Source organism: Lolium perenne, chromosome 6, assembly GCF_019359855.2.
Source record: "Lolium perenne isolate Kyuss_39 chromosome 6, Kyuss_2.0, whole genome shotgun sequence".
In the NCBI taxonomy this organism is placed as follows: domain Eukaryota; kingdom Viridiplantae; phylum Streptophyta; class Magnoliopsida; order Poales; family Poaceae; genus Lolium; species Lolium perenne.
The window spans coordinates 21,098,359-21,109,490 of NC_067249.2; the positions used below are offsets into that span (position 1 = coordinate 21,098,359).

General features: G+C 44.4%; 2 protein-coding genes across 2 annotated transcripts; one reads left to right on the forward strand and one right to left on the reverse strand.

Moving 5' to 3' along the window:
- Positions 1-494: 494 nt before the first annotated feature.
- LOC127308663 (UTP:RNA uridylyltransferase 1) lies at positions 495-3,591 on the forward strand. The gene is made up of 6 exons (XM_051339554.2): positions 495-1,335; positions 1,428-1,796; positions 1,904-2,127; positions 2,242-2,305; positions 2,755-2,951; positions 3,073-3,591. The coding sequence occupies exons 1-6, from the start codon at positions 649-651 to the stop codon at positions 3,302-3,304; spliced, it is 1,773 nt and encodes a 590-aa protein (XP_051195514.1). The 5' UTR covers positions 495-648; the 3' UTR covers positions 3,305-3,591.
- An 81-nt stretch (positions 3,592-3,672) lies between these two features.
- LOC127308664 (protein DETOXIFICATION 46, chloroplastic) lies at positions 3,673-10,800 on the reverse strand. Its single transcript, XM_051339555.2, has 14 exons — positions 10,307-10,800; positions 9,898-9,992; positions 9,488-9,596; positions 9,019-9,074; positions 8,589-8,644; positions 7,875-8,013; positions 7,262-7,399; positions 7,116-7,184; positions 6,915-7,025; positions 5,959-6,087; positions 5,164-5,241; positions 4,786-4,857; positions 4,258-4,320; positions 3,673-4,165 (listed from the first exon to the last, which is right to left on the reverse strand). The coding sequence occupies exons 1-14, from the start codon at positions 10,698-10,700 to the stop codon at positions 4,064-4,066; spliced, it is 1,611 nt and encodes a 536-aa protein (XP_051195515.1). The 5' UTR covers positions 10,701-10,800; the 3' UTR covers positions 3,673-4,063.
- Positions 10,801-11,132: the final 332 nt, after the last annotated feature.

The following is an 11,132-nucleotide window of genomic DNA, read 5'->3' on the forward strand; positions in this document are numbered from 1 at the left end:
CTTCCTGATCAGATATAGATCAGGTGGCACGCCCTTGCACCAGCATCGGGACGTGTGTACCAGAGGCTTTGCGGGCCGTCGCTCGAGGGACCAGGGCCAGCCGCAGCTCTGAGTTGTTCCCGGCTCTACGTGTTGCCCGTCGCTGCTCGCCGGTGGGTTTCTGACGCCAACAGTAATATTTTGTCCCATACCTGCACTTCTATTGGGTTCTTGCCAAACGGGTACGCGAGGCATGGGTATCCATTACCATCCCTACAGAAATATATGCTACTCCTATGCTTCGATCCTTTTGAGGCTAGCATGATGATTTTCCGCATGCCTACTACAACAAGCTTTGCCTGAATCCAATGAGGGAGGGGCGAATGGCGGCACGTTTTCAACTCGTTCGAGTGGTTGATCTTAATTTTTTTTATTACTTTTGAGTGTCTTTATACTCCTGTTGAAAATTACGAATAGATCGGTGGATTTTTCGAAAAAGAAAAAAATAGTTTTATCGGTTGAGTGGGAGTAGACCCGCTAGTAGCGGGTACGCTGCTTTGAAGAAGTGAACTCGCGCACTGACACACCCACCCCACGACTTCACGCCTTCCTCCTGACTGACGCTCACTCTCGGGAACCGCAAACCACCACCCAGCCTCGCCGCGCGCCATGTCCGGCGACGCCAAGCCCCTCGCCGACGGCGCCTTCCTACGCTTCCTCCTCCCTTCCCCCAAGCCCAAGCCCGCGCCCGCCCCACCCGCCCGCCTCGCCCCGCCGCACCAACTGTTCGCGCCCCCGCCGCCGCCGCTCCCCCTCCCTCGCCCCGACGAGCGCCTCTTCATCGTGCCCCCCACGCGCCCCTCCTGGTACCCGCCGCCGCCTCCCCCTGCACCCACCCCCCCGCCGCGCCGCGCTCCCCCTGCCACCCGCAATGCAGGTGGCTTCGGCGCCGGCCGGGGCGCTCCGGTGCGGCGGAGGGTTGGGGATTTCGTCGGTGCCAGGCCTCGCGCGGGTCCCGAGAGGCGGAATGCGGGCGCGGGTCTCGCTGCCGCGAAACCAACCCGAGGCGGCGGCGAGGCCCGGCGGGCGGAGAAGAGTCAGAAGAGGGTGTGGGTCCCCGTGGGGAAGAAGGGTGGGAATGGCGGCAGCGACGTCGACGACCAGGCGGCGGGCGGCGGAGGCTACGCGGGCGGCGACGAGGCCGAGGGGAGCCTCGAGGGGGACGAGCAGCTGGAACCGGACGACAGCGAGCAGGACGACAGTGATCTTCTTGGGGAAGAACTGGAGAATTCTCTCACCATCGCCGGTGGTGATCACGAGTATGCTGACGGTGACGGCGGCGAGGAGCCAAACGAGGTACTGGAAAACCCATAAATCGTGTGCTTCTTCAATTTGATTTGCCCAGCAACAAATTTAGCTTTAATCGATCATGTTTCTCTGCTCTGCAGAAGCAGAACCTGGTCTCGCAATCGAACCCAGTACAGCGCCTGCGAGTTAAAGTGCGCGGAGGGTGGGTCGAATGCCGCGACGACATCGACGCCTTCGCTCCCGGCCTGCTCTCCATCTACGAATCCCTCAAGCCATCGGATGAGCACAAGTCGAAGCAGAGTCAGCTCATAGACTCCCTGACGAAGTCAGTGAGCAAAGAGTGGCCCAATGCCCGGCTGCACCTCTACGGATCATGCGCCAATTCGTTTGGAACGTCCCATAGCGATGTTGATGTCTGCCTGGAGATCGATATCGGCACAGGGAGCGTGGTGGAGATGCTTCTGCGGCTGGCGGAGATCTTGCGCGCCGACAGTTTCGACGATGTGGAGGTAAGCCTTCCACTATCTGGAGTTCTGCAACTGTAAATTATGTTGCCAAAATTCACTGTAAATTGAGGTGGTTGGTTTGACCTCACAGCAATCTCTCAATTAAGCAGGCAATTACCAGTGCTAGAGTCCCAATTGTGAGGATGTTGGATGCAGGGAGCGGCTTCTCTTGTGACATCTGCATCAACAATCTGTTTGCTGTTGCCAACACAAAGCTGCTCAAGGATTATGCCCAGATAGATGGTAGACTGCTTCAGCTCGCCTCCATTGTGAAGCATTGGGCCAAACTGAGGGCTGTCAATGAGACGTACCGCGGAACGCTCTCTAGCTATGCGTGAGTTAAATGACTATGATGGATTCATGTTTATATAACTTGCTTTTGATAATTATGTTCAAATGAGTTCAAAAAAACTGAGGCCTGGCTAACTTGTTTATATGAAAATTGCAGATATGTGCTGATGTGCATCAGTTTCTTGCAGCTGCGAGAACCCAAGATTCTTCCGTGTCTGCAGGTTTTGCATCTTACTTCTGCCGCATAAACTTCTGAATAAATCATCTTCTTTGTGTCCATAGAGTACTGAGCTGCCAAAAGCACTTTCTAAAATTTAAAACAATTTACAAATCTATCCTTTTGCATTTATTTATTTTATTTTAAAAAATGACATTTTCTCCTTTTATTTGATGGTGGAATCATATGCTCTAGTCATCCTGGATTTGCTCCATTTGACATTGTACCTGTATATGCATGGTTGTATTTGGATGACTCATCATTCCATTATGGTTGGTCAATTTCCTTTTTTATTTTCTTTTTTTCTTATTTTTTGCTGATTAGTAAGTTCCTTTTTTCATATGTTTCATCATCATCATTCCATATGTCCCTGTTTTCAGCTTCATGCTATGCATCAGTTTGGTCAATTTCGTCCTGCTGCAACTAATGCTCCCTCGTTTCCCACATTTTCAGGCTATGGAGCCAACATATACCATGGTTGTTGATGACACAGAATGCACTTATTTTGATGAAGTTCATCAACTTCATGATTTTGGGGCTGAAAACAGGGAGAGCATTGCAGAGTTACTCTGGGCATTTTTCCACTACTGGGCATTCCAGCACGATTACAGGAAAGATGTCATCTCCATCCGTATGGGAAAGATAATCAGGTAATCAAGGACCAATAATGTTGTTTTGAATCAAACATTCTGTGTCGGTTTAATTTCATCTAAGGTATAAGAATTTGAGACACATTTTTCTCACCTGGTGCAATGTCATGACATTATGTAGCAAGAAGGAGAAGAACTGGACGACTCGTGTCGGAAATGACCGTCATCTGATGTGCATTGAGGATCCTTTCGAGACTGGCCATGACTTAGGCCGTGTGGTTGACAGGCAAACAATCAGGATCATCAGGGAGGAGTTCGAGCGGGCTGCCGACGTACTGCAGCACAGCGACGATCCTTGCACCACACTTTTTGACCCCTACAATCATGAACCTGAATCATTGAAAATACCCTGAAAATTCAGATCACATCTCTGCCACGAAGTGAAGTTCAGATGACCAACTGTTTGAATATTTCTGGTAAACAGAATAAATAAATGAACTGGGTGACATTGAAGAAAGAGGAGATTTGGGCCAGGTGCTCTTACTTGCTAGAACATGAGCTGTGATTTGTTTCAGAGGAAATTGATTTGGTCGGACGTATCCCAGCTGGAGGCTGCAATGAGCTCGCTGTAACTGGGACACTTTCATGTTACCATGCTCTGGTCACCTGGACAAAGCATAATCAAATCTCCTTTAAGTCATGCAACCGCATGTACTCACGTCAGAAAAACTTAATGTTACTCACGTCAGGAAAACTTAATGTTACAAACTGACAATCTTGCTTTCCAGGATTTCTTGATCATATTATTCTAAAATTGGGACAAAGTAATTCGGATAACATTGACCCTTGTGTATTTTTTAACCAGATAATTAATATTTATATGCTTGCAATGACTGCGCTTTTACATTGTAGCCTTCTCAGCAGCAATAATGCATGAGATACAAGATTCCTAGGACAAAAGATACCGACAAGATGATGAATCCTACACTAGGGCCAAATGGACTTTCCTAGTCCTAACCACCTCGGACAAGGCCTTGAACTTTTGCTTCAAATATTATCATGTGCAGCTCAGCTATGACCACAGCAGATGGTGGTCAGAAACAGCATGATCTTTCCAGGATGGCAGATATGCATGTATTTGTTGTCTCCTCACGTCAACCAATAATACATCCTTATGTGGCCTTCACCTTGGCATAATCAGGCTGGTTGAAATTTTCGTTGTACAACATGCCATTCCGAGAAACAAGACGTTGTAGACCACTTCCAAACCGACTCTGGAATGGGAACATTGTTCAAAGACCAAATTAGGACTACCGTAAGATACTGCGTTCTAAATATTATACTTGATATGCAGAAATGGCCTTACCCACTGGAAGAAAACAAGTATCCACCAGCATATTTGCAAGCTAGCAAATTTGTCGCGGGCAACCTTTTAGGAGACAAAAACAGGAAAGAGTCATCAGAAGAAGAATATTGACATACAAGTGCTCTAAACTATAAATAATAACAGAAAACAAAAGGCTGCTCAAGATAGCACTTGGACTTCTGCTCTTTTACTGCTGGGTAGTGAGCACACAGCTTTATCAATTGACGGCATTCACAAGTGACCAGAAGGTTGATAGTTCACTGTGCAGACCAAACCATGGTCCTAGTAGTATTTGTCATGGTTCAAAACCTTTTAGTTTAAAAAAATCAGACGATTTTCTCTCAAATTCACATGCTATCATTTATCAATCTTATCACCAATTAAAGAAAAAAAACTGAAAATCAACGTGGTCCCACAGAAATCACTCGCGATTATGGATGCGTGCATCTGAGGATGCAGAGGGCCCAGCGGATTTCTCTTCCATTTAAAAAAAAAAAGTAATCACTCGAGAGAAGGGTACAGACATACCAATAGTAGAACGGTTCCAATGCAGAAGCATGCACCCATTGATTGACTCAAATACCTGAGATCCCTTCCAGCCTGAAAGCAGAAAAGAACTATCAGACATTTTCATCACATTTTCTAGCGAATGCTAGGCTTGCAAGTGCTGATCTTATGAACTTTGCAGAATAGGACCTTTATTGTATTAATAACTGTTACTGAAGTATCATAACATGTTAAAGATGGCGTCCACATTCATTAATGATGGCCTAGTGTCCAGGCGTATATGCTTATTGCAGGAGCAGTGACACTTCATGCAAGCATTTTGATAAGGTTATCCTAGGCACTTTCAACGAGAATTGGTCTAGGACCAGGAAGCCAGCCAAATGAAGTATACCAGCTTACCAATAATGTTCCTTCAAGGCAGTGTACTGAAGGTGTCACCAACAATGCAGTGAAATATGGAATCAGCACTTTGTGCATCTGACAAAAAAAAGCTGAAATATTAAGTTCCAGACAAAACTCAGAAGGTTAAGACACACTGGTGGACATGGAAATAAAGCATAAAACTTTCTGCATAAAAAAACAAGTTATGCAAGGCGTGGCCACAGGAGATTTCCAGGATGACCAAGAGAGTACACCAACTATTTCCTAACTAGACTATCATGAAGATAGCCTTTTAAATTCTGCATCAGGATTAACAATAAACTAGCAAGCAGATTTGTAAGTGACATGGACTACAGTTAGATGACGCTGGATCTGAGTGCAATCACACTGTGATGGAAGCCAGGGCGGGGAGAAGAAAACAGCACTAGATTGATATGTTTCTCATTGCTTCCTTAATCTATATGTGGTCCACCCCATCCTTATACAGAATGAAATAGCTTAACCCTTAAGAGACTCGTCTCTAATATTCTGACAACACATTGTACTCTTATCTCAGAGGTAGCTAATCCAACCCAGTCCTCAGGTGCCATGCAAACAGTGAACGAGTGGGCCGCCAGGCACTATTCAGCTATGTTACCACACTCAAACAACATAAACTGGCCCCTACTACATAGACAACTGGTATACCGGTGGCTTCTGAGGAGCAATCCATATCGAAAGTGGAAACATAGACAACTGACATGCTGATAGTTTCTGAGGAGCTATACCGAATTATTTCCAGAACGTGTAAAAAACTAGAGCAGTTTGTCGAACCTGTTGTACAACCATTTGATCGTTGGTAAATAGACTGGGAAAAAGCCACGGAACAATCGATCCAACTGTTCCCACGGTCACTCCAGCTATAGCACCAATCATAACAAGTGACTTCAGAAGCATCCTTGCCTAGATTAAACGTACCTTCATTAACATTCAGAGTAATGAACGTAATATTCATATATAATTTAATGCAGAAATAGCTACAGTAAAATGCAGGCACTTCTTTGGTCAATCAAAGAACCATCATTGCCCGCAAAAAAAAGTATGCATAGTGGTGTTGGGTCCACAGCAGTTTTTGATCTATTACAGGGAAAAGAAGGTAGGTATACTGTATACACCAATTAAACATATTCAAGCCTGTAATGCAACATGCACAGGTCAGAATACAAACACTGCATATACTTTGTATTAACAGTACCCGCTAACTGTCAATACACTTCATATCTTTCTCGCAAAAAATATACTTCATATCTTAAGAAATATTAATCTACCAAAATTGCAATAGTTCAAGCTTCTGATAGATTCACTGAATAAGACAATTTGATTTCTTAGTTGAACTTTTTTTCTAGGCTTTCGAAATGTCTTATCAACAGCGTAAGTTTTAGACAGTCACATTCAGCCCTGTCTTAACCAGCTGAGCCTTGAGTCCTTGACCAAAATATTTCGAAGAAGAGAATAGAAAAAGATGCTCCTTTCATAAATCTCTCAAAAAAAAAGAAAATGGAGTGCCTTGTGAAAAATACTCTGTTGAACAGCTAAAGAGACGCTTCACATATCATTTGATTCATTTAACCAGATCAGAGAAGAGGGTCAAAAATAAGTGCCCAAGAACATGTGTTCATCATTCACAGCTTTGCACAAATTCTCAGGGCATCCTGATTGCACTGCTAATGATATCAACATGGGAAAAAAATGGTATGGTACACACAAAAATGAGCATTTAAGATCGGTACCTTCATCAAATTGCGCTTAGCTCCATATATCATCTCTGGCATGAACGACTGTGCAGTTTGTGACAGCGGCTCGCCCCAAACAGTGCACATGCATAAGATATTAACCATAACCTTCACAAGATCAAGTAAACAATATGTTTTGTCACGTTTTTGTAGACATGTTCTCATAGGGAAGCATTCCATAAGCTAAAAAGTACGAACCTGGTGGGCTGCAAGAGTTATTGCTCCCATAGAAGTCGCGGAGTATGTAAGTAATGCATAAAATGCTACCTGAAGAAGATTGAAACAATTAGTTACAGTAAAGCCAAGGAAAGGCCACATACCATTATATCCCAAAACAATGTTACCTTGGATGTCATTGTCACAAAAACAGGAGCTGCAAGTTCAAATATCTGCAGAAGCTCTCTTGTTGACGGGATTGTGAATGAGAAAGCTCGAAAACCTCTATTATTTAGATTTTGCATCATCATATAAGCTGCAACAATCTGAGAGTGTGTCAAAAGGTAGCAACTAATACAAAAACATGTGAGTAGATAACTGAAACCTGCAGGGAAACTGGCAATGTGATCAAACATCACAAAAGGCTAGAGCTGGAGGTTATTGTGCGCCACAATTACAAATCATGAAGAGTAAATAAATGGACAAGGAAATTATGGGATTTCTGTAACATGCAATATAATTGACAACATAAGAGCAAGTGGCTCCCTCTGGACAGGTTGCGGTCTGCATCGATAAGCAATGTACTTTTAAGAATATGGGTTAACCAGGTATTGTTGCTTCATACAGGCGTGGAAACTTGATTTTCAGAAATTTTGTGTTTCGCTCAAATGAATGCAGTTATGTAAATAAAGATAGTGTATTCATTAAGCTTACACATTGGACAAATGACTCCCTTGAATTATTCTCAAGTCAAGAAGTGACAGCGTGGAGACATGCTGAGGAAACTGGGAATGTGTGTACCTGTGAAATCATGGTAGCCCAGGCAGCACCAGCAATTCCATAGCCACATACAGAGCAAAGAAATATGTCACCGACACCATTTATAACACTAGCAGCTGCCAATGCCTTCAAAGGACCCCAAGAATCTTTCATGCCTAAACTGAGTTATAGCAAACATATAATATGATAAGAGAAGCATCCAATCAAAGATATTGTAATACTGTTGCCTGAACTATTGTACTCATGCAATTGCCTATTGTACTCATGCAATTGCCTGAACTATTGTACTCATGCAATGGCTACGTAAGGATTGTCAAAAGACATCACAATCTCAAAACAGATATCTACAAATATTCCAAAGAAAAATGTATGGTTCCATTAATTCTTGTAGCTGCTCTCTTTAGATAGATGCAGTAATGCAGTATCCTAGTGGTGTGACTTTAAACAAGAATATTCAAATAATGTAGAGTTGGAAATATAGATTTCATAATTTTATTCCCTAAATTGAGTTAAGTTTTATTTTGTTGCCTCATGTTACATCCCTTTGTGCATAAATTACTGGAAGAAAACAATAGTACTGAGATGTACTTTCAAAATTTGTAGTACAGCAAAACAAATGGTCAAAGAAAGAAGGCATGCAATAAACAGATTTTTTTTGCAGGGAATAAATAAACAGAAATTTGAACAGACAAGTATATCCAACGGAATAAAGAAAAGAATAGGCAGAGTTTGTACCTAGCACTTTGAGCAACTAAGCCAACAAGAACTGCAGGCCATGCAAAGCCTCGAATCTGAAAGCGAGTTTCTGTTATTTCGCATGAAACAGGGAAATCCAATTTCATACCCTATAATAGTACTACAAGCATATGAAATAAGATTACAGGACAAGCCTTGCAGATAAATGATGATCATTTACATAACCTCTCTTACTTTCTCGTGTTTCCTAGTTTCTTACGCAAACCCATTAGGTCTATTTCAGATATGGCACGGTATTGAAGTTTTGAGTCATATCAATTTATCTTGACACATGTTTGACTGGTTATATGCGAGTAAAAAAATGTGAAAATCGTAAGTATCAGTTTAGTTATACATCTGAGAAACATGACCCCCCAACAACCGAGAAACAGCCTAAAACGTGATAATTAAAACACTGACATATACAGACCTGTGCATATGTATTGGCGGCCGCAATAATTTCATAATTCTTTGATCCAGTAAAAGCTGAAAATAAAATTGAGAAAGCACAAGTTATGGTAAAATGGTAGATTCTTTCAAAACAAAAAACAAAAAAGACAAAATAGTAGAAGGTACCACATAAGAGTTTCAGCAAAACCAAACACGATGCATCATGCATGGGAAACTATAAAATGGTAGAACAAATACAGTGACATCTATTTCGTAAGTACACATCCTAATCTTGCAATAAAGTTAGAACAAGAATATAATTGAGATAAAGCATTACATAGCTACTTTATACAGCATTGCAAGCTTAGTCTGTGTGTAGGAGAAGGAGTGGCTTTTCAGCTGAGATAACAGGAAAGTACAGAATAAACTGGCAAAAGAAATCTTCCAGCAATTTATTCGGAAATATAAAATGCCCTCAAGTATAGAAATATTTACTTTGAAAGAATTACCAGTCAATACTTGAACCCCAAAAATCTTAGTGAACAAGAACATTCCTATACCAAAAGCAAGAGCTAGAAATAGCAGCATAGATACTTGATGCTGTGCAAGTTCTTCATCCTGCATAGAGTAGCTGCAATTGAATTAGATTACATATAGCACAAGAAGGTATATATGTGGTCATGGTGTTGTTTTCCTTTTGTGCAACAAAACAAATGTATAGTTCACGGAGAGAACGCGCGCATGTATCTCAAGTTCTCAACCTACAAAGCATGAAAGCCACTCTAGTTTTTTTGTGAAATTTCTCCTGTGTAGTCGTACTAAGTTGATTTTCCGTGTGTCACACTATTGCCCAAGCATCCACGGCAACACTTCCTTGCGGCTCTACCATGTTAAATGATCTAGCTCGAGCTGCACGCACCTTGTTAGCCAAGGAGGTGGCCACCATGTTGGAGGTCGCGACGGAGAGGAACATGAATATGTAGCAGAGGTAGTCGCAGAACACGGTCCCAGGCCCTGAAACGAGAGCAGAAACCAGCAGCAATTCATCAAATGGATCAAATGGATCGGTTACTTGGCGGTTCATCGAGCACACGACGTTGGCTGAGATGTTGAATAAGCTGCACAAATCCGTCGGCACCGATTTCACACCCATGTTTATCGACTACAACATTGGCAATTAGCTCTGGCTCGTTTAGTTAGAAGTTAGAAGATAAAACAATCGCCCGCGCATTCAGTATTCCCCTCCAAACAAATGCCGCAGAGCACGCCACACGAAGCGAAGGGCGTAGAGAGCACAGCGCAGTATAATACTAGTATTGTATACGGACCTAGTGCGGCGAGCTGGAGTGAGGACGTCTGGCCGATGACCATGGTGTCGATGAGGCTCATGAGCGGGCCGCAGATCCAGAGCCCGAGCGCCGGGCCCGCGAACACCACCACGTCCCGCACCTGCTCCCATATCCCCGCGTCCGGCGCCACCACCGCCTCCTCCTCCCGAACCTCCAGCTCGGCCCCGTCGCCCGCGCCTGCCACGGCGACGCATCGGCAGCGGACGCCCGCGCGCGGGGAGAGGCCGAGGCGACGCGGTTGGGCGAGGAGGCGGGTGGAGGGGAGCGGGGGCGCGGGCGCGGGAGGGAGCAGGCGGGCGCGGCGGAGGGAGGCGGACGCGGGGGCGGGTGACGGGAGCGCGGCCGCCGAGAGGAGGCGCAGGTGGGCGGACATTGCTGGAGGCTGGAGGCTGGAGGCTGGAAGTGGAAATGGTGGAGCGCCAAGCGTGCGCGCGCTGAGGGATCGTGTGGAGCGCGATGCGGCTGGCGGAGGCCGTTGCTGTGCCTGTCTGCTACGAGTGCGCCGTTGACGTTGCTGTTGCAGAGTGCACCGTACGTCTCGTCCAACACTCCAATACTCTTCCCCAATCTTCTGAAAACTTTATCTAGATTTGTCTAAAACACATCTTTATGTATTCGTATCTAGAGTACACAGTTAATTTGGATCAAAGGGAGTCGATGAAAAAACACTTACAGTTTTTCGAGGTGTCCTGGCACACAGGCAACCCCCCACAAGACGCTGAGCTGGTGCGCACATCCGACGTGGCAGCATGTGTGGCGTGCACTTATAATTGCCCAAAACATACTGTGAGACAATTCGTCTGGA